This window comes from Pipistrellus hanaki (genome assembly GCF_964339955.1).
Source record: "Pipistrellus hanaki genome assembly, chromosome: 7".
Classification (NCBI taxonomy): domain Eukaryota; kingdom Metazoa; phylum Chordata; class Mammalia; order Chiroptera; family Vespertilionidae; genus Pipistrellus; species Pipistrellus hanaki.
Window position 1 is genome coordinate 4,298,245 of NC_140509.1, and position 24,964 is coordinate 4,323,208.

The 24,964-nt window shown below is 62.0% G+C and overlaps 5 protein-coding genes across 16 annotated transcripts in view; 3 read left to right on the plus strand and 2 right to left on the minus strand.

Moving 5' to 3' along the window:
* The window catches only part of COL11A2 (collagen type XI alpha 2 chain), a 30,186-nt gene extending 26,188 nt beyond the window's left edge, over positions 1-3,998 (minus strand). For all 4 annotated transcript variants that reach the window (XM_084891007.1, XM_084891006.1, XM_084891005.1 and 1 more), the window contains exons 1-4: positions 3,754-3,998; positions 1,166-1,315; positions 829-1,039; positions 247-409 (exon numbers count right to left, since the gene is read on the minus strand). In XM_084891007.1, the coding sequence (XP_084747133.1) occupies positions 247-409; positions 829-1,039; positions 1,166-1,315; positions 3,754-3,826 (597 nt within the window). In that variant the 5' untranslated portion in view covers positions 3,827-3,998. The remainder of the gene's footprint in view (positions 1-246; positions 410-828; positions 1,040-1,165; positions 1,316-3,753) is intronic.
* Positions 3,999-5,090: 1,092 nt separating this feature from the next.
* On the minus strand, positions 5,091-11,577 carry RXRB (retinoid X receptor beta; the record flags this gene model as incomplete). Of its 8 annotated transcripts, none has more annotated exons than XM_084891169.1 (10): positions 5,091-6,194; positions 6,332-6,437; positions 6,780-6,871; positions 6,987-7,119; positions 7,313-7,442; positions 7,851-8,023; positions 9,337-9,516; positions 9,807-9,963; positions 10,441-10,688; positions 11,346-11,577. In XM_084891169.1, the coding sequence occupies 10 exons, from the start codon at positions 11,575-11,577 to the stop codon at positions 6,047-6,049; spliced, it is 1,599 nt and encodes a 532-aa protein (XP_084747295.1). In that variant the 3' UTR covers positions 5,091-6,046. The 8 variants fall into 8 exon arrangements, with proteins under 8 accessions (XP_084747295.1, XP_084747294.1, XP_084747298.1 ...); XM_084891168.1 differs by having other exon boundaries at positions 6,780-6,883; XM_084891172.1 differs by lacking the exon at positions 10,441-10,688 and having other exon boundaries at positions 6,780-6,883; positions 9,807-9,860.
* Positions 11,578-11,885: 308 nt separating this feature from the next.
* On the plus strand, positions 11,886-16,243 carry SLC39A7 (solute carrier family 39 member 7). Its single transcript, XM_084891183.1, has 8 exons — positions 11,886-12,027; positions 12,318-12,726; positions 12,814-12,982; positions 13,560-13,613; positions 13,736-13,888; positions 14,006-14,146; positions 14,352-14,548; positions 15,361-16,243. Exons 2-8 carry the CDS (start codon positions 12,322-12,324, stop codon positions 15,631-15,633), a joined length of 1,392 nt encoding a protein of 463 aa, XP_084747309.1. The 5' UTR covers positions 11,886-12,027; positions 12,318-12,321; the 3' UTR covers positions 15,634-16,243.
* HSD17B8 (hydroxysteroid 17-beta dehydrogenase 8) lies at positions 16,243-18,494 on the plus strand (the record flags this gene model as incomplete). Of its 2 annotated transcripts, none has more annotated exons than XR_014795653.1 (9): positions 16,243-16,510; positions 16,639-16,856; positions 16,945-17,061; positions 17,133-17,268; positions 17,358-17,443; positions 17,527-17,611; positions 17,825-17,867; positions 18,037-18,111; positions 18,289-18,494. XR_014795653.1 is itself a non-coding variant. In XM_084891218.1 (9 exons), the coding sequence occupies 9 exons, from the start codon at positions 16,243-16,245 to the stop codon at positions 18,303-18,305; spliced, it is 1,002 nt and encodes a 333-aa protein (XP_084747344.1). In that variant the 3' UTR covers positions 18,306-18,493. The 2 variants fall into 2 exon arrangements, 1 of the variants encoding a protein (XP_084747344.1); XM_084891218.1 differs by having other exon boundaries at positions 17,176-17,268; positions 18,289-18,493.
* Positions 18,495-19,493: 999 nt separating this feature from the next.
* RING1 (ring finger protein 1) lies at positions 19,494-24,319 on the plus strand. The gene is made up of 7 exons (XM_084891199.1): positions 19,494-20,103; positions 20,206-20,326; positions 21,134-21,294; positions 21,391-21,606; positions 22,778-23,167; positions 23,306-23,576; positions 23,932-24,319. The coding sequence occupies exons 2-7, from the start codon at positions 20,249-20,251 to the stop codon at positions 24,031-24,033; spliced, it is 1,218 nt and encodes a 405-aa protein (XP_084747325.1). The 5' UTR covers positions 19,494-20,103; positions 20,206-20,248; the 3' UTR covers positions 24,034-24,319.
* The last annotated feature ends 645 nt before the right edge of the window (positions 24,320-24,964 follow it).

Here is a 24,964-nt window from a genome sequence, read left to right on the forward strand (position 1 = left end):
TTTAGCAAAGGTGAGCTTAGGAGTACCCTAATTAAGTTAATAACAATGTACCTGCCTATATAGTTTAAAATTTTTGGCTCTCAAAAGAAATTTCAACCGTTGTCCTGTTGATATTTGGCTCTGTGGACTAATGAGTTTGAGGACCACTGAGCTAGGGCATGGGAAGATGGCATGCTGGGGCCAGAAGGATAACGGACACAAGATACGGGGCCAGAAATCACTCTGTCTTCTGGTTGCCCTGGTTACCTCGAAGACTTCTTCATCCAGGATGCGGGCACCGAAGATGACCACGCCATGGGTGTCCAGCACCGGACGGGCGCTTCGGGGGAGGGGCCGGGTGACGCGCTTCTTGCAGTCAACAATGAGGGTGACAGACTGGCCCTTCACAGCCACACCCACACGGTGCCACCTGGTCATGGTGGAAGAGGGGCATGTGACTGGCTGAGGAGGGGAGGTCTAAGAGCTGGGAGCAGCTGAGGGAAGGATCAGGGCCAATAGTAATAATAGTAATCACCGCAGCCAGTATTCATCGAGTACTTACAACGCACCCGGCACCAAGAAATACATTTCTCTTGATTGCATTATCCCTCTCTTACGAACACAGAATGGAGGCACAGGAAGGTAAGGAGCTTGTCCGAGGTGCAGGCCAGCACCACACCCAGGATTTACACTCTGAGCCACAAGTGACTGAAGTCTGGGCAGCGGGCAGGTGCTTGTGGCCAAAGGCTGGGCAGGGTTTTCCAGCTCAGGGAGCAGGGGCCCTGGCCAGTGGCCACGGGGAGTCCCTGGCAGCGCAGGCCGGCAGAGCCGAGGAACACACTAACTTACTTGCCATCTGCTAGGTTGAGGCCTCTGAAGACGGGCTGAGCTGGAGGCCGAGGCCGGCCAGTCTGGTCCTCGTACAGGAAGCGGACGGGCCGGCCGAGCTCCAGGCCCAGCTGCCGGACGCCCTGGGCGCTATAGAGCGTCAGGAGGGGAGCCTGGAGGCCAGGGCGCGTCCGGACCACAGCCAACAGAGAGAAATCTTTGGGGAAACCTCCTAGGACCCAAGAGAGACACACGCTGGGGAGTGAACGGCGAACAGAGCCAGAGCCCCCTTCCCTCGGGTGTCTAATCCCAGACCCCCCATGCCCGGCCCGCTCCCCTGCTCCCCCGTCGCCCACACCTGGGAAGAGCTGGCGGGTGGGAGCGCTGAGCTGAGCAGGTCGAGACACTCGGTAGGCCACATCAGCGGGACACACGCCTCTCGCCCTCCGGACACCATCAGGGAGGGAGGGGAAGCGCAGGGCCCGGAGCACATCCACGGGGGGCGCACCTGGAGGGGGGGGGGCAGGCCAGGCGGGTCACGGGGAGGGAGACGCCTCGGGAGGGCCTAGGGGGGACTCTGTGGTGCGGAACTCAACGCCTGGGCTCACACGCCCTCACCTGCTCCTGATGGATGGAACCTGGAGCCGCCTCAGGAGCACAGCGGGACCTGTGTTCATGCTCCCCCGCTCTCCCTGTCTCTGCCTAAGAATCTCTCTCAAGATCTCTCTCAACTCTCCACCCACCTCCCCGTCTTTCCCTCACTGTCTCTTCCTCTTCGTCTCTGTATCCGTTGGTCTTCTGTCTCCCTGTCTTTTCTATCCTCCTCCACTCCGCTCACACTGTCCCCCTTTTTCTTTCCTGGTCCTTCTCCCTCTCGCTGCCTGTCTGTATCTCTGGGTCTCTGGGTCTCTGGCCTCGGCCCACGTCTCCAGCACAAACAACATCTGGGCAATCGATCACCCTGGGCACGGCAGGCGCAGGGCGCAGGGGGGAGGGGGGGCAGAGGGGCGCCCTGCGGGGAGCAGGCTTCAAACAGCTGCAGCCGCCTGACGGGGAGGTGGGGTCGCTCCCTCAGGAGGCAGGGACGCCAGAAGAACCCCCAGGCCTGTGTCCCTAGCTTGAGGGACGGCTGGGGAGGGGGGTGGAGGGGAGCGTGCAGCTGCCACGGGGAGCCAGAGCGAGTCCAGGGCTGCGAGCCACACATCTGTGGATCCCATCAGAGTCCTTGCCCAAAACCCAGCGAGCTCCCCACACCTGGAACTCCCACCCTGTCCCCCCCGCCCCCGCCCCTCAGCACCCAGGACCCAGGCCACCGGCCTGTCCCCTGGCACCGGCTTCCTCAGGCTGAGACTCGGGAGACAGAAGGCACCACCCCGCTTCTGGCTCCCACTGCTCACACTCCTCACACCACCAGCTCCAGGTTGGAAAAGCCCCAAAGAAAGTTCCTGCTGAACCTTCACAGAAGCAGGGCCGGGCAGGCAGAGCGGTCTGGAGAGCGAGCTGGGCGGGGTGGCTGAGGTGGTGCCGGCAGGCAGAGAAAAGGCCCTTTGAGTCCAGGAGCCGGGAAACCGCGGCCTTGCCCCCCCACCTCACCCCCACCCGAGCCCGGCCCTGCGTGTGGCAGCTCCGCAAACACCAGCACACAAGGGCCGCTTTGAGACAGCGGTGAGTGAGAGACACACAGAGACTCAGAGACCCCAGGTCAGAGACCTCGGAGGCCGTGTCCACCCTCCCCCGCAAAGGGCAGCTCCGTCCTCCAGGGGGCTCCACGCTGCCCACCTGTCTCCTCACCTCGGCTCATCGCTGCCCCAGGATCTCCGGCCTCAACTGCCCCACCGGCTCCCCAGCAGCCCCATCGCCCCCTCCACGCCACCTCTGGGCCCCGAGGGCCCCCTCCTTACTCTCTGAATTCGCCTGTGGAGTCCCATCTCCACCTTCTCAGCATCTCCCACCTCCCTGCGCGAGGTCCCTTCCCCCAAGAAAGACCCTGGAGCCTAGGCACTGCGCACTGGCTCCGTTCCTGAGCTCACACGGCTCACGGCTGGGAAGTTCTTCCTTCTGCGATCTGATCTAAGTCCTTTCTGCTGCTACGCTGACCGCTTTCTTTCCAAAGCGGAGGAGAAATGAATAGTCAAGTTATATGCAAATCAGTCTCCAGAGTTTCCAGGAGTGGGGGGCGGCTTGCTCAGCCAGCCTAGCACCCAGGTGCTCTCAGTCCTTCTCACCCCCCCCCTCCCCGCCCCATCAAACCCCCTCTCCTAGGCGCCAGGAGCCCTGGGTCCTGGGAAAGGAGAAAAAGGCTGGGGTTGTGGACACCGGGGTCCCAGGAGAGCCCGGCTGGCCAGAGGGGGAGGGGCGGGGCAGGAATGCGAAGGGTTGGCTCCCACCTCAGACACCTGATCCCCCTCCGTCCAGCGGCCGTCCTGTTGGCAGCCAGCCCCAGTGCTCCCCAGAGCCAGCCGCGTGGCAGCATCGAGGGCACGGGGAGGGGGAAGGGGATCCTGTCCGAGGAGCCAACGGAAAAATAGCCCAGGCACCCCCGCTCTGCGCGGACTGGCTCTGTTCTCACCGGCACGGATGCTCCCCTGGGCCCCAAGACATGGATAGAGAGTCCCGAAGACATGCACACCCCCGTCACCATCCATCTCCCCTCGCCCGCAGGCTGGACCCCACGGCCTGGCCGCTGTGCTCTCGCCAGGACCCCAGCAGCAGCCCCCCATGGCCCTCTAAGCTGAAGCCCCACCTCAGCCTCAGCCGCCCTCCCGTCAGCTCAGTGGAAAGGAGCCTACGCTGGCACCGGGGTCCAGGGTCCTGCCCTCCACCCGGACCTTTGGTCCCCGGAGCCCCGGCGGGATCAGAAGCTCGCCCCGGGCATTCGCTGTCCCGGCGGGTCCGGGGGCTCCAGCCCGACGCCAGGACGCCAGGGCCGGGGCGCGGGGCGCCTACCTGCCCGGGCCGGGGCCCCGCTCAGCCCCAGCACCAGCGGCAGGAGCAGGAGGAGGCGGCCGCACCGCTCCATGGCCGGACGGACGGGCGGGCGGCGCGGGCTGCAGGGACCGAGGCTGCCCGGGAGGAGCGGTGAGCCCCGCTGAGCCGGCCGGTCCGGGGGCAGAGGCTGCGGCTGGCGGCGCTCAGCGGCCCAGCTCCATGCAGCGAGGCGCCGTCGGGGCTCCGCTGCTCCCTCCTCGGCGGCCGCCGCTCCTGTGTGTCCCCGGCCACCCCGGCGGCCGGAGCCCCCACGGCGCCCCCGCCCCCGGCCAGCCCCCGCCCCCGGCCGCCGCCCACACCCGCCAAACCCCACCCCGCCTCCACCTGGCCCGGGCGGGCGGGGGCTCCTCCTGACCTGCTCCTCGCGAGGACCAGGGGACTGTCCCCCACGATTCTTGGGGAACCCCAATATCTCCCGCACGCCCCGTCCTTTTCCAGGACCCAGACCTGCAGTCACAGGCCCCCCTTCCCTCTCCCTGGGGGCCAGGACCCTCCTTCGGCAGCGTCCTGGGTGGGGCTTGGGTGCAGGGGGAGGGGATGGGCGGGCCTGGGGGTCGCTGCCCCCCCATCGGGTCCCCATAATTACCTCCCGGCCGCCCCGCCCGGGTAATGACAGAGCGGCCGGCGGTATTTATAGCCGCGGCGCGGACAGCGCTGGGGACCCGCACCCCACGCGGCGGGGGGGGGGGGGGCGCCCGGGGGCGGGGGGGGGGTACCCGGGGCCGGGGCAGAGGTCTCGGGGAACGCGTAGGGCAGAGGTCGCAGACAAACGGGTAGCCAGTGCCAGGAGATGGAAGGGGGCGGGGGGTCCCCGGAGCCCAGGTGGACAGGGACCCAGGGAGAGCGAGGGGGCAGCGGCCGGGCTGGAACAGGGTCACTCAGGGACAAGAGGCCGCCTCCCTCCGGGCGGGCCCGCGGCCGCGGCGCCCAGGAGCCCCTCGGCCGGGCCGGGCACGGCGCCGGGTCTGCCGGAGCCCGGGCAGCGGAGACGGAGACGGAGACGGAGACGGAGACGGAGACGGGGCAGGCGAGGCGCCGCCGCCCGCTGGCGCTAGGAGGGCGCAGCGAACAAGGCGCCTTTGAGAACCGCCGCCCCCCTTCCTCCCGGCCGCCCCGCCCCCCGCCACCACACCCCCTCCCCCTCCCGACAAAGGGCGCCTTGTGTCCCCCACCCTGCGCCGCCCGCGGGCCCCAGGGAGCCTCAGGCACCGTTAGTGTCAAGGGAGCGTGTCTGGAGGTCCCAGCCGCCCGGATACCCACACCCGCGAGACGCAGCACTGTCCACGCCAGTCACCTCAGGCCAGAAAACAGCGTTTTTAATTCGAAAGCGGTTTTATACGAGAGGGAAAGAGGGAAAGAAACCCCGGAGAAGAGCTGCAGGGCAAAAATCATGCAGCCCGGCACCCATCTCCACAGGCCGCCCCTCCCCTCGGTGCAGACGGCTGCCCAGCCTAAGGTGTGCCCGGCCGGGACACCCTGCCACGCAGCCCAGGCCCCTTCCCGTTAGACGGGAAGAGATAGGCGAGGGGTGAGGCCAGGGCCCCAGGAGCCCAGGCCCCCGCCCGGAGGCCCTGCCTTCCCAAGCCCACCTCCACCACTGGCATCGAGTCAGCGGGGCGTACAGTACTTCTTTGAGTCTAACTGTAAGTCTCTATCCTCAGAGGAAATTAAAAATAGCAGATGGGTCCTACAGCCCTACCCACCCTTCACCACCACCACCTTGTTCTCAGTCTGACTGCGGGAGGTGACGTGCGAGTGACTCGGACAGCGACGGAGCAGCCCTGATCCGCCAGCCATGGTGAGAGGAAGGCCTGTCGAGCCTTACTCCAATGTCCGTCATGGAAGTAATGGGGGGCCGGCCCCCCAACATCCATCTCTGGGAGAGCTCCCATATCCGCTCCCCAGACGGAGCCAGGGAGGCAAGGGAGAAGGAAGCAAGGCCCCGAGCAAGGCCAGTGCTCTGTGCTGGGAAGAGCATTCCGGGCTGGCGAGAACGCACCCCGGCCACGGCGGGCCCAGACAAACTCCGAGAAGAGGTCCAGCTCTCACAGGGTCTGGGGTCCCCTCTGACTTGGGGTATCAAGCAAACCCCTTGGAGGGTTGATGATCCCCTGGAGGTCTCGGTCCTGCTCCCTAGTCCTCACCCCACCAACACTCCAGGCACACGGCCCCTCCCCACCCTGCCCCCAAGGCTCGGAGTCCCCTCGGATGTGCACTCCTCCAGTGTGGGAAGCACCACGTCTGTCCGGGCTCAGGCCAGCTGGTGGGGCGCCTCGAGCATCTCCATGAGAAAGGTGTCGATGGGGGTGTCGCCAATGAGCTTGAAGAAGAACAGATGCTCTAGACACTTAAGGCCAATGGACCTGAGAGCAGGAAGACGTAGCAGCAGCTTAGCAAACCTGAGGTGGGGGCGAGAGAACGGGAGTGAGAGCTGGGATCGCATAGGCCCTGAACACACCTCCACCCCTGTGGCCCCCCAAACTCCACCCCCCTGGGATCCTCAGTCCCCACAATCCCTCACCCCACCCCTCCTCACCGTCCCTGCTGCTCAGGGTACTTCTGTTTGCAATAGGTCTCCAGTGACGCGTACACCTTCTCCCGCAGGACCTCCACCTCACTGGGGTTGGAGAGGCCCTTGGCATCTGGAACAGCAGGGGAGGAGGAGGAGGAGGAAGAGGAGGAGGAAGAGGAGGAGGAGGAAGGAGGCGGCCGTCACATCAGCCCAAACGGGGCGATGTGGCCCACATGAGCAGCTGTTGCCTTCGGGCCCTCTACTGGCCCTTCTCCGGATGCCGGTCAGGGAACTGGGTTTGTGGGAGGGGTCGGAGGGGAATGCATTAGTGGACAGGGGATGTGTTGGGTTATGTGGGAGATTTCCGGCAGAGGGTCGCACTGAGGGGAGAGCTGGGTAACTTAGGAGTCTCCGGAGAAGAGGAGGCTCCAAGGTTGCTTTGGTCTGGAGAGATGGGATGACCTCCTCTTACCTGGATTGAACAGAATGATTGCCCTCAGGCAGCCAAGCTCTGTCTTGTCCATCCTCATGTCACGCATTTTGGACACTAGCTCTGTCAGCACCCTGGAGAGGGACCTGCAGGTCACTCAAAGGTCACAGCTCAGCCAGCCTTGGACACGGACCAGCCTATAGCCCCACCCCCTCTACCTATAGGCCAGCCCAGCGGAGGGCCACTGACCGATCAAAGATGGCTCCCACGCCTGCGGAATGGGCAGAGTTGCGGTGCACGTGAAGACCTGTGGCAAGGAGGATGCCATCTCGGACATCAATGGATCGATGGGAGAAAGAGGCAATGAGGAGCTCATTCCAGCCTGGGCGGGAGCAACAGGGGCCAGGGGCCAGAGATCAGGCCGTGGGATTCAAAGCGCACCAGGGGGAGAGAGGAAAAGGAGGCCAAGTCCATGAGCCTGGCTCCCCGAGTATGCAAGTGTGCACTGGGGCCACTGAAGGTCATGTCAAAAAGGGTCAAATGTCAAGAGGTCAAAGGGACCCAAGGTCACTGACCTGCCCGGAGCAATATGACCTGGTCATCCAGAGGCAAGGAGGAAAAGTGTGGGATCCTCTTCGCCCACTCAACAAGCGTGAAGAGCTGTTTGTCAGCTGCCTGGCAGATGTTAGTCACGGGGTCGTTGGGCTGCGGGAGATGGGGTGAGAGTTATGGGAGGTTTGGAGGTACGCTGGGAGCTCCCCTTGTAAGACTTTGACACCCGCTCCTACAACGTGGTATATCTCTTCAAGCCCCATGTGACCGACCCCTGGGATTCCCAGGGCCTCGTCAGGCTTTTCTCCCGGCATTTGTGAGAACACTGACTTGGGACTTGCCTGTGGTTCTGCCAACCAGTGGGCTGTCTGGAGGGGGACAGAGGACACATTCACCCACCTCAGGTATTTAAGAGACCGGGTTTGGCAGCACCTCCAGTTCCTGGCAGTGTTAGGAGGGTTGTGAGGGGGAGGAGGGGGCGGGGTGGAGAGGCAGGACAGACCTAGGTTCCCACTCCCCCACCCCCATCAGGAAGGAGAGCGGATTGACCCCATCACTCACGCTGCTGCCGCTGCCCCCGGTTCCCCCGGGACCCTCAACGCCCTGGTCACTCTTCTGCTCCACGGCAAGCTCTGCCTCCAGGATCCTGTCCACAGGCATCTCCTCGGGGGCTCCCCCAGCCCCCTCCCCGTCCCCGTCCTTGTCCTTCCCCCGTTGCCGTTCCTCCTGTACCGCTGGGGGGGAGGGGACAAAAAGTGGACAGTCAGCAGCCTGCCAGGAGGAGATTCTGCAGTGTCCTTAGGGCCTTACCAGCATCTGATGGCCCTAGGAGATATTTATAGAAACTGGGGAGTCAATACAAATAATAGAGACTAGGGACCTCTGGAAGAGGGGTTGTAAAAGGGCACATAAACCAAGAAGGAGAGGATAAAGGAATTAGGGAGAAAGCTAACATTTAAATAAGGGCCAAGCACATTTTAACATTCACTCTATTATAACAACCCTATGAGTTCTTGTATCCATTTTCCCTTTTTTTGTTTTGTTTTGTTAATCCTCATTCAAGGATATTTTCTCCATTGATTTTTAGAGAGTGGAAGGGAGGATGGGAGGGAGGGAGAGGAGGAGGAGGAGAGAGAAACACTGATCGGTTGCTTCCCTAAATCCTGATCACACGTGCCCCGCCCATTTAAGGTGGGGATCCAACCTGCAACACAGGTATGTGCCCTTGACCAGGAATGGAACAGTGGACCCTTCGGAGCGCAGGCCAATGTTCTAACCACCGAGGAACACGGGCCAGGCTCTTGTCTCCATTTTTAAAGATGAAGAATTTCAGGCCTAGAGAATTAAATAGCATGCCCAAGTTCACACAATACATGGTAAGTCATACATCTGAATCCAAGAGTGCCTGACTGCAAATCCTGTGCTCTCTGACCCAACACAGAGGCAGTGGAAGGAGCACTGGCCTGGGTCTTCAGCGACGTGAGTTCTCATCCCAGCTCTACCACTCGTTTACTGCGTGGCCTGGGAAGAGCTAGGCCTCGGGCTCATCTCTAAAATGAGAGATTTAATCAAGATACTCTCTCTAGGTGCCTCTCAGAATTCCAGAGGCAGACTGAAGAAGATAAGATTTAAAAGGGGCGGTAGCCCTGAGGTCTTCATAAAGTCTGTAGCTTAAGAGAGTGGACTCCCAGCATTTGGAGGAGACCAGAGAGGGAGCACTGGGTCAGAGAGGAAGGGCTGCTCAGGTTAGGGAGGGACACAGAGAAGCCCGTCACGGGAGGAAAGTTATCCACCCTCACACCAGACTGGGCAGGGTCACGGGCACAGGCCAGAGGCAGAGGCAGAACCATTAAGAAGGAAACTAAGGGATCAGATGAGGGTTTCAGAAGAGCTGATGAGGAGGGGAGAGAAATCAAATATCGCCCTCTGGAGGAGAGAAAACGTCCAGTCTTCCTGAGAGGTGAGAGGTCCTAACCTCCCTCCTCCCTCCGGCCTCCTCCCTCCTCCCAGAGGGCAGCCTGGGAAGCCTGGGTGGGCGGGCCCTCACCTTCCCTCTTCATGCCCGTGGCCAGGCACTTCTGGTAGCGGCAGTACTGACAGCGGTTGCGCTGGCGCTTGTCCACTGTGCAGTCCTTGTTGTCCCGGCACGAGTAGGTCAGGTCCTTGCGGATGGTGCGCTTGAAGAAGCCTTTGCAGCCCTCGCAGCTGTAAACGCCATAGTGTTTGCCTGCAGGGGAGGGGACGGCAACAGCAAGGCTGCATGGAGATCGCTCACCACTGAGTCCTCTGCCAAGTCTACTCTGTGTTTAGCTGGGAAACGAGGACGGGGGGGGGGGTCCAGTCCCCTCTCCCCTCTAACCACCCACCCCATCTGAGCTTCGGTTCTTTAGCTCTCACTGGGCCTCCCCTGCTCACTTGCTCCAAAGAAAGCCCATGGGGCCCTGGGAATCCCACGGGGATGGTGAAAGGCAGACAGGGTGCCTCTCTTCCCGTCTGCTGGTCTCCTGAGCCCCATACCTGAGCTCCGGTCCCCGCAGATTGCACACAGCCGTTTGCCAGCCCCAGGGCCACCTGGAGGGGGTGGACAGTGCAGGCCCCGGACCCCTAAGACTGGTGGCTTCACATCTTCAGGGGGGCCAGACCCACCCCCAGGGAGCGACACTGTTGAGTTAATCTGGGATAGGGGAGATAGGGAAGTCATGGGGAGACTCACTGGGAAAGAGAATCAGAGGAGACGGAAGGCATGCCCTAACACCCAGGCAGGGCCCTGCACTGCACATCCCAGAGGGCACCGTTACACCGGTCTGCGTGGAGGGCCGGCCTGGGGCACAGCCCGGAGCCTGGGCACACAGTGTCCCTTGAAATAGTGCAACACAGTGGCCCTGAGGTACGTATCTCAGAAGGGCAGATGGGACCAAAAGGGCAGAAAACCACCGACAGATGAAAGGACATTAGGAATATTGGGGTTCCTTTGGGATTGGGGTGGACACATGCACTGCAAGATCGGTCACCTCAGGGGGTCTCACAAGCACAGCAGGCCTGCCAGAATTAGAGGTCTGGAGGCCACTGGGTCATGGGGAAGTTCACACGAGGATCTCAGGTCACAAGGAAATGAAAGTGGAGAGGCAGAACGTGGATCACACCCTCTCACCTGGGGACTGCTGACAGGCCCGGAGAATCCTGGGGGAGCTGGAGGGGGCAGGCCAGGGGAGCCCATGGAAGAGCTGATGACGGGGAAGGGGGAGCCCAGGGGAGGGGGTGGCATCGGGGGTGGCGGTGGGGCCCCAGAGCCTCCAAGGGAAGGGGCTGCTGACGGGGGCAGAGGCGGCCCAGGAGGAGAGTGGGGAGGAGCACCCTGGGAAAGGGGATTGGGGGAGGAACTGTCTGGGCTTCGGGAGTCTGGGGGAGGGGCACACAGAGGCACAAAGACACACAGACAGGAGAGACAAAAAGAGAAAATGAGTCCTCCATCATTCAACTGAAGACTTTTTCAAATCCTCCACTGCTCCCTGCCCCCCACACACCTACCCCGTTCCCATGCCCAGATACACCCGGTTATCACACAACAGTTCAACTTCTAATTGTGGCGACAGGAGGGATTCACAAAGGAGAGAAGGACAATTCAGGCGAGGAAAACTCCAAGCAATGTATTTGGTCACCCCAAGCCAGACGCCCAAGCCAGTCTCCTGTGGGTGGGGCAACACGTGGGCTAGGCCCTCCACTCCCATCGTGGCCGGGGCGCGCAGGAAAACAAGGCAGGCGGGAGACACCTCTCCCAGAACGCAGGACCCGCCTTCCAAAGCCAGGCGCCTCACCCGCCAGGACTCCGGCCCCAGCCCCGGAGGGCGGTGTGCCGCCCCGGAGCGCAGGGGCCGGAGGGCGGAAGCTTCCCCCTCCCCGCCCCGCCCCGGAGGGAGGGCGCCAGGGCCCCGGGGAGGGAGGGGACGCGTGTTTACAAACAAGGGGGCGGGAGCGCAGGGGGAAGAGCACCCCGAGAGGGGGAGGGGTGCAGGGAGCGCGGCCCCTGGCTCGCAGGGCCGCTCGCTGGACACTCACCCCGCCCGCTGTCGCCCATCGCGTCCAGTCCAGGCTCCCCCGGCTCCGGCTCCGGGGTTTGTTGTCCTCCGGCCGCCGCCGCCGCCGCCGCCGCCGCCGGATCCAGCCAGGGCCGTCGCCGCCGCCACCGGGACGCGACCCCACAATGCATTTCTCTTCGCACCCCCACCGGCCCACACTGCCCCGCGGCATGCCGCTGGGGGAGGAAGGGCGGGCGAGCAGCCCAAGACATGGTTCCAGGCTGAGCGCCGGGATAGCGAAGAGGTACCAGAGATCCCCAGGGGCTGACTGAGCGGCCAGCTGAGCACGAAGCAGCCCTAGAGAAAGAGACTCCGGCCTGACCCGGGTCGAATTAAGCGCTTTGCTTTGCTCTGCACCAAAATGACAGCGCCGATGTGGCAGCCATCTTGGTACAGAAGGGAAGTCGCCGAGCTAGCTCCCGCCCCCTCGTCTAGTTGAAAACGGAGGAGGCGGTCTCCGGCCTGGGAGCCGGCCGCGCCCACCCTCCCCTCAAATAACCTCCGCACCCGCGCACGCGCGCCGGGGCCGGCCCCCCGCCGCCGGAGCGCCGCCATATTGGTAAAGGACTGGAGCCTAGAGACGAGACTTCCTGTTCCCGCGAGAGCTAGAGGCGGGACTGCCACGTCCGAGTAGACTTGGCGTGGAGAGGATCCCGGAGCCGGTGAGCATTCCCCGCTTTCCCCCGTCCTTTCCAGGCTTTCCCCACCTCATCATAGAGACGAGGGCCCAGAGAGTCTGTAAGCGGAGGCTCGGAGCTTAGCGGGTGTCCCGGGCCCTAAATCTGGAGGAGGTTCGGAATAAAAAGAACGAGTTGGGAACCCCGAGGGTGGGGGCAACATGGAATGGGGGAGCGGCTCGTAGGCGTGGACGGAGGGCGCGAGCGGAGAGAGCGGACCCCGCACAGGTGTAGAGTTGATCAAGTGGAGTCACTGTTTCTGTCCCTCTGGTCAGCGTGATGGCCAGACGCCTGGGGGCCCCCCTCTGGGTGGCCGTGGGACTGCTGACCTGGGCGGCCCTGGGGCTGCTAGTGGCCGGACACGAGGGTCACGGCGACCTGCACGAGGACCTGCACGAAGACTTCCATGGCCACGGCCACGGCCACTCACATGAGGATTTCCATCATGGACACAGCCACGCCCACGGCCATGGCCACACGCACGAGAGCATCTGGCATGGGCATACCCATGGTCACGACCACGAACATTTGCATGAGGATTTGCATCATGACCATAGCAAAGGCCACTCCCATGAGAGCCTCTACCACAGAGGACATGGACATGACCATGAGCACAGCCATGGAGGCTATGGGGAGGTTCCAGGCAACAAGCGGGACCTGGATACTGTCACTCTCTGGGCCTATGTGAGTCCCTAGGGGATGGGGGAGAGAGGGACTGGTTCTGGATTTTGGGAAACCCTGCACACTTGACCCCTGACTCTCCCTTACCAGGCACTGGGGGCCACAGTGCTGATCTCTGCAGCTCCATTCTTCGTCCTCTTCCTTATTCCTGTGGAGTCAAACTCCCCCCGGCACCGCTCTCTGCTCCAGATCTTGCTCAGTTTTGCTTCTGGCGGACTCCTGGGAGATGCCTTCCTGCACCTCATTCCTCATGCCCTGGGTAAGTAACCTCAAGTCACTACCTCAAATCCTATGTAATAAAAGGCTAATGTGCAAATCAACCAAACAGCAGAATGACCGGTCGCTATGACATGCACTGACCACCAGGGGGCAGACACTCAACACAGGAGCTGCCCCTGGTGGTCAGTGCACACCCAAGGGGAGCACACCCAAGGGGAGCACAGCTCAGTCAGAAGCCACTCAATGAGAAGCCAGGCTCATGGCTGGTGAGCGCAGCAGTGGTGGTGGGGGCCACCCACCTCGGAGGCAGTGCTGAGAATGTCCAACTGGTGGCTTAGGCCCCCTTTGCACAGCCTAAGCCATCAGTTGGACATCCCCAAGGGCTCCCGGACTGCCAGAGGGTGTGAGCTGGGCTGAGTGACCTTCCTTCCCCCCACTTCTCCACCCCCCACCCCACCCCGTGCCTGAATTTCATGCACCGGGCCTCTAGTCTTAATATATTTTGTTCTTTGGGTAAAGGGTTCTTCCCCCTTTGTGATCTCTGACCTTCCAATATTTCTGCAAACATATCCCCCTGGGGCAGGGATTTTCTCATCTGCCCTTTCCTCCCCTTTCAGAACCTCATTCTCACCACCTTCAGGAGCAGCCGGGACATGGACACTCCCACAGTGGTGAGGAAGGGGAGGATGGAGATAGGGATTGGGAGCTGGGAAGGTTTATCCCTCCCAATTTTTCTACACCTGAGAGTCTGGAACCCACATCTCCCTTAATATCTCAATGCCTCCATTCCCAGGCCAGGGCCCTATTTTGTCTGTGGGACTGTGGGTCCTCAGTGGAATTGTCGCCTTTCTTGTGGTGGAGAAATTTGTGAGACATGTGAAAGGAGGACACGGACACAGTCATGGACATGGTCACACACACGGAAGTCATGGACACGGAACACAGGGTAAGCCCAGGAACAACCTCACTGAAAGCCGCCTCACTCACCTCAGACTCCCTTCGTCTCATGGCTCTTAGGTGCGAGGGCAGTTCCCCACTCTTATCAGCTCCTTCCTTCTCTCAGAGCGTTCTGCAAAGGAGAAACAGAACTCCAAGGAAGAAGAAAAGGAAGCAGAGGGGTTGAGGAAGCGGAGAGGAGGGGGCACAGGGCCCAAAGATGGGCCAGTGAGACCTCAGAATTCTGAAGAGGAAAAGACAGGCTCAGGTGAGGTCCAGAGTTGGTAGTAAGCCTGGGCACGGGGCATCGTCATGAATCACATGGAACATGCGCAATGGGTAATGGCATGTCCGGAAAACACCGAAGGGCTGGTTGAAGTGGTCTCTGGGGGAAGATGTGAGAATGACTGACCAGGGCTGGGATGGGGTGATGGGGCCTCTAACTGTTCTGTCTTCCTTTCCTCCCGTGTAAGATCTCCGCGTATCAGGGTACCTCAATCTGGCTGCTGACCTGGCACACAACTTCACAGATGGTCTGGCCATCGGTGCTTCATATCGAGGGGGTCTGGGATTGGGGATCCTGACCACAATGACTGTCCTGCTACATGAAGTACCCCACGAAGTTGGCGACTTTGCCATCTTGGTCCAGTCTGGCTGCAGCAAAAAGCAGGTGGGTGATGATGTGCCTCCTCCCCCTACTCCCCTTCATCCACCCCAAACCCAGGTCTGCCTCTCCTTTCAAACAAGTCACACTTATTGACAATAAGCCTAGAAATGAGGGCAAGTTCGGTTCCTTTTTTCTATTGCTTAGTATTTCTTTTTCTTCTTTTTTAATCCTTACCTAAGCACATTTTCTTTATTTTGAAAGAGAGAAACATTGATTGGTTGCCTCTTGCACATATCCCAACCAGGACCAGACCTGCAACTTAGGTATGTGTCCTGACCAGGAATAGAACCCAGAACCTTCCCTTGCACAGGACAGCACTCCAACCAACTGAGCCACATAAGCCCCGGGCACTTAGCATTTCTTGAACTGTGGTCCATAAACCATCTGAATGGTTTATTGGGTCTTTCAGACCACACTCCCCACCCTGGATTACTGAATCAAAAGGTCTGTGAAAAGGACCTTTTGATATCTAAGACTTTTCAGAAAATGCTTATTCTAGACCTCCTCCTTTTTTCTTTTTCTTTTTTTTAACTTAAGAAGGGAGAGAAAAGCATCAATGCTTAGAGAGAATCATTGATTGGCTGCTTCCTTTACTCCTACTGGACATGTGCCCTTGACCAGAATCGAACCCGGGACCCTTCAGTCTGCAGACCAACACTGTACTACAGAGCCAAACCAGCTAGGGCTTTATCGTACCCTCTTGTTTCCAAAGACAAACACCCTGCCCATGTATACCTACCTCCTAGCAGCCATGTCTAAACTTCCGATACCCTTTAGATGATGCTGAGTGCCTCTCTCTCTTTTCTGCCCACCAGGCAATGTGTCTGCAACTACTGACGGCAATAGGGGCGCTGGCAGGCACCGCCTGTGCCCTCTTAACGGAAGGCGGGGCAGTGGGCAGTGAAGTTGCAGGTGGTACAGGTCCTGGCTGGATTCTGCCATTCACTGCAGGTGGCTTTATCTACGTAGCAACAGTGTCCGTGTTGCCTGAGCTGTTGAGGGAGGCTTCGCCATTGCAGTCACTTCTGGAGGTGCTGGGGCTGCTGGGGGGAGTTGGCATGATGGTGCTGATTGCCCACCTCGAGTGAGAGGTGGGATAAACTGCCCCCACCCCAGCCCCAAACCGTTAGCCTCTGAAGTCCTCTGGGTCTGGGGTCTGTGGAGGTTGGGGGCTCTGGCCAGATTCATCTGCCAAAGGGAGGAGTTGTTTCCTAGGGAAGTAGTCATTTCGGCATGAAAGCAGCAAGATTTGACAGTCTTATAGGAGCTGAGAAGATGAGCATGAGAGGCCAGAGGGACCATAGTGTTGGGCATGTGCTGACCATGTTGTTGGGTGTGGGGCTAAATGGGGCCATGTAGAAGGCTGGAAGAGACCATTGATGGCGGCCTACCGGGAGTCTCCTACCCCACCTGTTCTCGGAGAACCAAGCTGCCCCACACAGGTTTCTCCAGCCCCTCCTCCCTCCCTCCCGCCTATGGGTGGAGGCTGCAGGGAGGGCTAGAGCTCTGGGAGTCCGGGCAGCAGGAGTCGCGATAAACATCTACTAAACTTCAATCGTGTGTCTTGATTTGGATGGGGGGGAGCTTTAGTTGCTAATCTCGTTGCCTGATTTTTGTTTCTAATATTTTTTATATCTGTTTGGGTCGAGTGGGTGGGGTGGTGACCGGAAATAAAGTCCTCGGATCTTCCGCCCCGAATGCATTCTTTGTCTTTTGGGGGGAAATGGGGGCCCCTCATCTTCCCACTCCTCGTGGCCCCAAGTAGCGGCGCCTGGCCACGCCCCCGCGGTGGGAGGTCTGCTCGGGCGGGTGGCCGCCAGCGGCTAAAGCTGCCGCGGCTGCCATTGGCCAGGCTTTGCTCTCGCCACGCCCCCTCTGCGCCCGGATTGGCTCCGGGCTGGTCCCGCCCACGGCCAGCCATGGCGACTCCGCTCCGCCTGGGCTCCGCGCTGGCCCTGGTCACAGGTTGCGGGGTCCCCTTTCAGGGCGGGTTGGGGTGCCCTTGGCCTCTGCAGCCGCTGGCCCGGATCCTACTAACCGCCTGTCCACCTCTGACCCCTGCCCGCGCCCACCCCGCGTGTTCTCGCCCGCAGGTGCCGGAAGCGGCATTGGCCGCGCCGTCAGTGTGCGCCTGGCCCGAGAGGGGGCCGCCGTGGCCGCCTGCGACCTGGACGGGGCAGCGGCCCAGGAGACCGTGCGGCTGCTGGGCGGGCCGGGGGGCGAGGAGGGGGCGCCCCGTGGGGCCCACGCGGCCTTCCAGGCTGACGTGTCTGAGGCCCGGGCCGCCCGGCGCCTGCTGGAGCAAGTGCAGGTGAACGCGGGCGACCTCGCCCTCCAGGCGCTGCCCTCCACCGCCCGTGCGCTTGATGGTTTTGGTGTGTGACCTCCCTCTTCCGTAGGCCTGCTTTTCTCGCCCGCCGTCTGTCGTTGTGTCCTGCGCGGGCATTACGAGGGATGAGTTTCTGCTCCACATGTCTGAGGATGACTGGGACAAAGTCATAGCTGTCAACCTCAAGGTGGTGACCAAACCTGCCATTTCTGGCCCCTTTCTCTTGAGAAGGGAGTTGCAGGATGACTCTCGCTCCAGCTGATCCTTCTCCCTTGTTACTCTCCCCCGTCCCCCCAACTAGGGTACCTTTCTGGTCACTCAGGCTGCAGCCCAGGCCCTGGTATCCAGTGGTTGTCGTGGCTCCATCATCAACATCAGCAGCATCGTAGGGAAGGTCAGGTGGAGCTGGGATGAGGTCAGGGCCCAGAGAGGAGGGTTCTCCTGGGGCTCCTGGTTCATCCCAGCTCTCTGACTCACCTGCAGGTGGGGAACCTGGGACAGACCAACTACTCAGCATCCAAGGCTGGCGTGATGGGGCTGACCCAGACTGTAGCGCGGGAGCTGGGAAGGTTGGTCAGACACCGGGGCTGTGGGAGCTCCGAGGTCATCGTTCGGTCTTCTCCACAGTCAGCGGCTGCTCTCCCTCCCACAGACACGGGATCCGCTGTAACTCTGTCCTCCCAGGGTTCATTACCACGCCCATGACACAGAAAGTGCCACAGAAAGTGCTGGACAAGGTAGGCCATGGGCGAGGGCAGAGAGCTGAACGTGCAGAGGCCCCGACACTGTGGGTTTGAGAGAGCCAGAGAACGCCAGACACAGCGCCTGGCTAGAAGCCAGGAAGTGCACAGGAATGAAGACAGAAGAAAAGAGGGTCAGGACTCAATCTACAAAAAAAAAAAAAAATCCATAAAAGAAACTTTCAGCCACTCATGAGGGTTTCCTTACAGGTGACCGGACTGATCCCGATGGGACATTTGGGGGACCCTGAGGGTGAGCTCTGAGTGAAGGGAGGCTCTGGGGAGCGCCCTGCATGAGGTCCCAAAGCCTATGGTGTCAGAGGGTCTCACAGGGCTTTGGAGGAGGGTTCCGGTGAGAGAGGATGGCTCTCTGGGTCGATGGGGGTGAGCAGGAGCCTGCCCTCTCCCCACTCCTCCCATAGACGTGGCAAATGTGGTCGCCTTCTTGGCATCTGATGACAGTGGATACATCACCGGGGCCTCAGTGGAAGTCACTGGTATGAGGCCACCCTGGGGAGGGGGAGGGCTGGGAAGAGGAACCCCGCTGACCTGTGAGGGGAGTCTGGAGGCGCTGAAGGAAGGGCCAAGCTCCCGAGGGCCAGGGACAGAGGAGGGCGCGCCCCCACCCCATTTGTCTCCACCTGTGCATCTGTCCATGTTTCTGCCCCTCCCAGGAGGACTTTTCATGTAACTGCCTCCAGGACCGGGACTCTGCTCGCCCCCCACCACTCTAGGCCTCCTGCTGCTGAGGACTGAGTTCCCAGGCTACAAAAGAGGTGGCAGTGTATGGCTCAGGAATGCTGAATATGGGAGGCAGGGGTGCCTGTGACCTTAATAAATTCCAAATCCTCTTCCCTGCCACCTCCGGTTCTTCTTGTGTCCAAGCCCTCAGACCCTTCCCCACCTCCCCCTCTCCCCAAAGGATTGTTCCCTTTCACCGCCTGGTCTCCCAGGGCAACCCCTGCCGCCGGGTGTGAGGAGAGAGTGTGTGTCACTGTGTATTCGTGACAATCTGGGTCTTTTTGAGGGAGGGGGTCTTTGCCCCACCCCCTACCACCGGTCCTGCAGCCCCAGTTTCCTCGCCCCAATACCCTGGTCGTTGTGCTCCCCAACCGGGATTTGTTCATGGCCCCATCCCAGTGTCCAGTCTGGCCTTCGGAGGGGGTCTGGAACAGGTGGCCCTCCCCCACCGCTCTCCTTTCTCTGAGTCCCCCCTCTCCTTTCTCTCCACCTTACAATAGCTGCAGCCGGCCTGGGGTCGGCTGGGGGGATTACAGGAGGGGGCCAGGATTAGGGGAATGGACCGGCGATGAAAGGAGCTGGAGGAGAGCAGAAGGGAGGGGGCTGGGAGGAGGAGGAGGGAAGGGAGGGGGTCTGCGCTAACCGACTCCGGAGCCCACATAAGGACTGGCCACGGACTGAAGGAGAGGACAGGGAAGTAGGGGGTAACCGGGGGAAGGGGCGAGGGGACCCACTGCTGCCCTGTCCCAGAAACAGACCACCCCCTGGCAGCTGCAGCCCAAGCCCGGGAGCTGAGGCTGGAGGAGACGGGGACCCCCTCACGGTCTTTCCCCCCGTGTCCCGCTCACCCCTGCCCTCCGTGGGGATCGCGCTGCCCCTTCCTCTTCTTTCCTCCCGTCCCCTTCCTTTACCGCCCAGCCCCGGCGGAGGCCTCTGCCCGCTCCCCCTGCAGACACTCGCCCCTGGGCCCGCACAGCGCACCCCCTCCCCGGCAGGGGCCCCATCTGTGTCCCTCCCGCGTGGCGCCCCATCCCGTCCCTCCGCGCCTCCCCCCGCACGGGCCGCGGCTCCTGATTGTCCAAACGCAATTCTCGCGTCTCCGGCTCGGCCGAGAGTTGAGTCTGGACGTCCCGAGCCGCCGCCCCCGAACCTCGAGGGGGAGCAGGCCGAGGGGCCGGGGAGCCCAGCGGCGGGGAGCGGGGCCCGGGCGGTCCCGGCGCCTCGGGACCTGGCTGCACTCTCGGGGCGGGAGGCTGAGCGGAGGGTCCGCGCAGCTTTGTCCCCCAATCCGGACCGGGCCGCCAAGTTGTGTGCGGGACCGGGAGCCGTCCCCGAGCCGCCGGGGCCGCGGAGGGGGGGGGGCCCTCCGGGAGCCCGCGCAGGCCCCGCCCTCCGGCGGGAGGCCCGGGGGCGGCAGAGCCGGTAGCCGGGCCGGCGGGGGCGGGGGCCGCGGCCCACGTGGCGGGCGCCTCGGGGCGCTGCTCCGGGCGGGGCGGGCGCTCCCCGAGGGCGGGGACCGGGGCGCCCACGTCGCGTCCCACCCGAGCCGCGAGCGGCGGTGACGTCCCGGCGGGGGGAGCGGGGCGGCGGGGCGGCGGAAGTGACGTGGGCCTGTGCCTGTGCCGGGCCTGCGGCGGCGGCGGCGGCGGCGGGAGCTGCAGTCGGAGCGGCGGCCGCGGACCGGCGAACTCGGCCCGGGAGTCGGACCGGGCGCGGCGCTGCGGCGGCTGCGCGGGCGGCGGAGCGGGGTGAGGGCCGGCGGGCGGGGGACGGAGGGCGCCGGAGGGCGCCGGAGGGCGGGGTCTGCGCGGGCCCCTAACCCGGTCCCTTCCCTCCCCTCCCCCTCTCAGCCCTCCTCCTCCTCCTCCTCGGCGGGGTCTGCGCTCCGTCACCATGACGACGCCCGCGAACGCCCAGAATGCCAGCAAAACGTGGGAACTGAGCCTGTACGAGCTGCACCGGACCCCGCAGGTGACGGTCCCTCCGCTACTCCCGCCCCACGCCCCCGGCCACGGCCCGCGCAGCCTCCTCCCCACCCTGGGCCCTACCTTCTGACCACCTTAGCCTTTCAGACCGCGTCCACATTTATTTTCCTTAATTCTCACTCACAACAGCCAGAGAGGCAGAGCACACATTGCTGCCTCTTGTGAAAGGTGGTGAGCAGTTCCGTGTGGCGGAGGTGCGGGAGCCCTCCTGGGAGTTTTCTGAAAACGGGGCTTCTCACACAGCAAGGGGATGGAGCCCAGACCCTGACATAGGGAGCGCCATGACCACACTTGGAGAAACTCTGCTGAATAAGTCCCCAAGCCACAGATCTGTGCCCCCTCACCCTCTGGTGGCTCTCCAACCTCAGGTCCTCCTCAAAGCGCCTACTCTTGATTAAGGGACATTAGTTCTCTTCTCCATTCCCTCCGATCAGTAGCTCCTCTCTCAGAATTCCCATCTTTCTCAAGTGGCCAACACGGGGTATCCAGATTCTGCCATCTCAATGTATTTCTCAAAACTCCCATTTCACAGGCCACTTGTCTGTTTGTTTGTTTGCTTGTTTGTCTTAGAGAGAGAGGAAAAAAGAGAGGGAAATACCAATTTGTCCCACTTATTTATACATCCATTGGTTAATTCTTATCTGCACCCTGACCGGGGATTGAACCTTCATATCAGGACAATGCTCTAACCAACTGAGCTACCTGGCCAGGGCAGACCAATTATTTCTAAACTCTTTACCCCAACCCACCACCGCCTTAACCACCACCGCCTTCCCCTCACTGGTGCCTCCAGGAAGCCATCATGGACGGCACAGAGATTGCGGTCTCCCCTCGGTCTCTGCATTCGGAGCTCATGTGCCCCATCTGCCTGGACATGCTGAAGAACACAATGACCACCAAGGAGTGCCTCCACCGCTTCTGCTCCGACTGCATCGTCACGGCGCTGCGGAGCGGGTAACGGAGGGCTCCATGGAGCGGGGGTTAGAGGTGCAGCGCTGAGGCCTCAAGGCCCAGGCGCCTGACTGCTCGGGCCCCCTCTCTCCGCCCCAGGAACAAAGAGTGCCCCACTTGCCGCAAGAAGCTGGTATCCAAGCGGTCTTTGCGCCCAGACCCCAATTTCGATGCTCTGATCTCGAAGATCTATCCCAGCCGGGAGGAATACGAGGCCCACCAAGACCGGGTGCTCATCCGGCTCAGCCGCCTGCACAACCAGCAGGCGCTGAGCTCCAGCATCGAGGAGGGGCTGCGCATGCAGGCCATGCACAGGTGCGAGAGGGGCTGTACATGCAGGCCGTGCACAGGTGCGAGAGGGGCTGCACATGCAGGCCGTGCACAGGTGCGAGAGGGGCTGCACATGCAGGCCGTGCACAGGTGCGAGAGGGGCTGCACATGCAGGCCGTGCACAGGTGCGAGAGGGGCTGCACATGCAGGCCGTGCACAGGTGCGAGAGGGGCTGCGCATGCAGGCCGTGCACAGGTGTGAGAGGGGCTGTGCATGCAGGCCGTGCACAGGTGCGAGAGGGGCTGTACATGCAGGCCGTGCACAGGTGCGAGAGGGTCTGTGCATGCAGGCCGTGCACAGGTGTGAGAGGGGCTGTACATGCAGGCCGTGCACAGGTGCGAGAGGGGCTGTGCATGCAGGCCGTGCACAGGTGTGAGAGGGGCTGTACATGCAGGCCGTGCACAGGTGTGAGAGGGGCTGTACATGCAGGCCGTGCACAGGTGCGAGAGGGGCTGCACATGCAGGCCGTGCACAGGTGCGGCCGGAGAGGGGCCGGGCCGGGCCGGGCTGGCGGGCGGACCCACGGGCCAGACTTGGGTGCTGCCTGCCGCCTGCCGTCTTGTAAGCCAGCCGCCTAGGAGCTAACGGAGGCCTGATGGCCAGGCCTGGAAGTCATGGCTGTAAACGCAGCTTCTTAGCAAGAGGCGCTACTATTCTTAAAAGGAAAACAGCTCTCCTTCTAAGTTTCTACAAATCAGAATAGTGGAGTGGTCTGAAGTGTAAGCTCTGGACTCATTGCTGGGAATTAAAACACCCCCTAGGCCAGCACTGCTGGGTCTGTAATGTGTATGCAGGTTACCTAAGGGTCTGGTTTGAAATGCAAAGTGTGCTTCCGTAGGCCTGGCGTTGGCCTGAAATTCTGCATTTCTGCCAGCCTACGCTGTAGGCTCCTTTGAAAGGCAAGGGACTACATGATTTCAAACAAGTTATTTAACCTCCCTAAGCCTCCGTTTCCTCAGCCATAAAATAGAGGTAATTACCTGTATTATGGGAGAGGACCAATGCAAAATGCATAGCAGTGTGCTTGGCAGGTAGTCAGTATTTAATAAAGATTAGGTGTCACCTTTAAGATTCCCCTGATCTTTTCAACCTGAAGTTTAAAGTCTGAGTCTTCTTATCCTTGATGCTTTCTAACCTCAACCGCTTGCTTCTACAGGGCCCAGCGTGTGAGGCGGCCGATGCCTGGGTCAGATCAGACGGCCACGATGAGTGGAGGGGAAGGAGAACCGGGGGAGGGAGAGGGCGATGGGGAAGATGTGAGCTCAGACTCTGCTCCCGACTCTGCCCCCGGCCCCGCCCCCAAGCGACCCCGTGGCGGGGGCGCAGGGGGGAGCAGTGTAGGGACAGGGGTAGGAGGCACTGGTGGGGTGGGTGGGGGCGCTGGTTCTGAAGACTCTGGTGACCGGGGAGGGACTCTGGGAGGGGGTACCCTGGGGCCCCCAAGCCCTCCTGGGGCCCCTAGTCCCCCCGAGCCAGGTGGAGAGATTGAGCTCGTGTTCCGGCCCCACCCGCTGCTCGTGGAGAAGGGAGAATACTGCCAGACGAGGTGAGTGAGAGCCCTGTCTCCCCAGGCCGCTGGGAAACCAGACCTATAGCCTCCCCAGGGTGGGCTTTGCCCGCCAGAAAGCCCCACCCAGCGCCCGGTGAAAGCCCTGCGCCCCGCCCTGAGCGCGCTCTCCGCCAGGTACGTGAAGACCACGGGGAACGCCACGGTGGACCACCTCTCCAAGTACCTGGCCCTGCGCATTGCCCTGGAGAGGAGGCAGCAGCAGGAGGCGGCGGAGCCGGGAGGCCCCGGAGGGGGCGCCTCCGATGCCGCGGGACCTGACGGTGGGGGTGAGGGCGGGGGCTCTGGCGGAGGTGACAGCCCTGAGGAGCCTGCCTTGCCCAGCCTGGAGGGCGTCAGCGAAAAGCAGTACACCATCTACATCGCCCCCGGCGGCGGGCCCTTCACGGTGAGCCTTGGAGGCCCCGGGGTGGGGGAGCAGGGAGCTGGCTGGGGCCCCACAGCCAGCATCCTGATTTCTGACTGACCCCCTCTCCCTTCCCCTCTCTCCCTCCCTCCTCTTCCCCTCCCCTCTCTCCCTCTCTCCTTCCTCTTCTCCTCCCTTCTCTCCCTCCTCCCGCCTCTCCACTTCCCCTCCCCTCCCCTCTCTCTCTCCTCCCTCTTCCTTCACGTGTCCCCGCTTTGCCCCATCTCCTCATTGCTCCTTTCCTTGCCTCCTCCCATGGTCACCTCACTCATTTCCTTTCCTGTCTTCTCCAACTTCATTTCCTCTTCCCTGCCTCTTCCTCCCACACCCTCTGCAGACACTAAATGGCTCTCTGACCCTAGAGCTGGTGAATGAGAAATTCTGGAAAGTGTCCCGACCACTGGAGCTCTGCTATGCCCCCACCAAGGATCCAAAGTGACCCCACGGGGGACAGCCAGCGATGGGGACCGCAGGGCATCCCTGTGTCCTGGCCACCTCCCCAGCCCTGTCCCCGGTGCCCCCAGCCCAGCCAGCCAGCAGGAGGACACACATGAGGACATGTGGCTTTTATACAAAGTATATCAGATTCTTCTATATTGTACAGATGCACCCACATCTACTGCCTTTTCTATTGCCCAGACTCCCGTCTCCACGAGGTGCGGGAAGGTGAGACCCTCCTCCAGCCCTCCCACCGGCGACAACAAACGTGCTTTTCCTCTTTCAAACCTGCAGTCCTGTGTGTGTATGGGTGCGCTAGAGGGGGAGGGGGACCGAGATGGAAAGCCGGGACATCATGCAGAATCAGCCTTGGAGCCGGGAAAATGTCTGAGGTTGTTAAAGGCCGGTCCTTCCCTTATCCTGAACCTCCGAATAGCAAATAAAACCGGGAGGGGGAGGGCCGGCCGGGAGGCTGGTGGAGGCAGGACGGAGTGCAGGGCTGTGAGCTTAGGTCCTACATTTGCCCCTGAATCCTGAGTGGCCCGGGCTGAACTCGGAGTTCCAGTTCCACGCGGAAGGCGGAAGGCAGGGGGTGGCGGGTTTGTGGAGGGGACAGGCCCTGCGGGGGGAGGGGGAGACAAGCTGGTTCTGTAGCTGGGGGGGGGGGGGCGGTGCGAGAACCATCTGCTCCACCTCCCAGCCTGGGGCCCGCGGGGAGGGAGGCCGCCCAGAGGTGGGGGGGCGGGGGAGGGAGGCCTCCCCGCAGCCGGGCTCCCGTGGGCGGGGCGGTCCTGCCGGTGGGCGGGTGGGTGGGAGCAGGAATCGCCTCGCCGCGGGGCTGACGGGCCCACTCCACCGTTTGGGCCCCTCACTTCCTGCTTCCGTCGTGCCCTTGGCGCCCCCACCCCGATCGCCCCAAATCCCCGCTGCGC

Bases quoted from the DNA above. Each gene is read 5' to 3' on its own strand.
- RING1 (XM_084891199.1), top strand. From the start codon at position 20,249: ATGACGACGCCCGCGAACGCCCAGAATGCCAGCAAAACGTGGGAACTG. The intron at 20,327-21,133 runs GTGACGGTCCCT...TGGTGCCTCCAG, and splicing joins AGCTGCACCGGACCCCGCAG to GAAGCCATCATGGACGGCAC. The intron at 23,577-23,931 runs GTGAGCCTTGGA...CACCCTCTGCAG, and splicing joins CCGGCGGCGGGCCCTTCACG to ACACTAAATGGCTCTCTGAC.
- SLC39A7 (XM_084891183.1), top strand. From the start codon at position 12,322: ATGGCCAGACGCCTGGGGGCCCCCCTCTGGGTGGCCGTGGGACTGCTG. The intron at 13,614-13,735 runs GTGAGGAAGGGG...CTCCATTCCCAG, and splicing joins ACATGGACACTCCCACAGTG to GCCAGGGCCCTATTTTGTCT. The intron at 14,549-15,360 runs GTGGGTGATGAT...TCTGCCCACCAG, and splicing joins CTGGCTGCAGCAAAAAGCAG to GCAATGTGTCTGCAACTACT.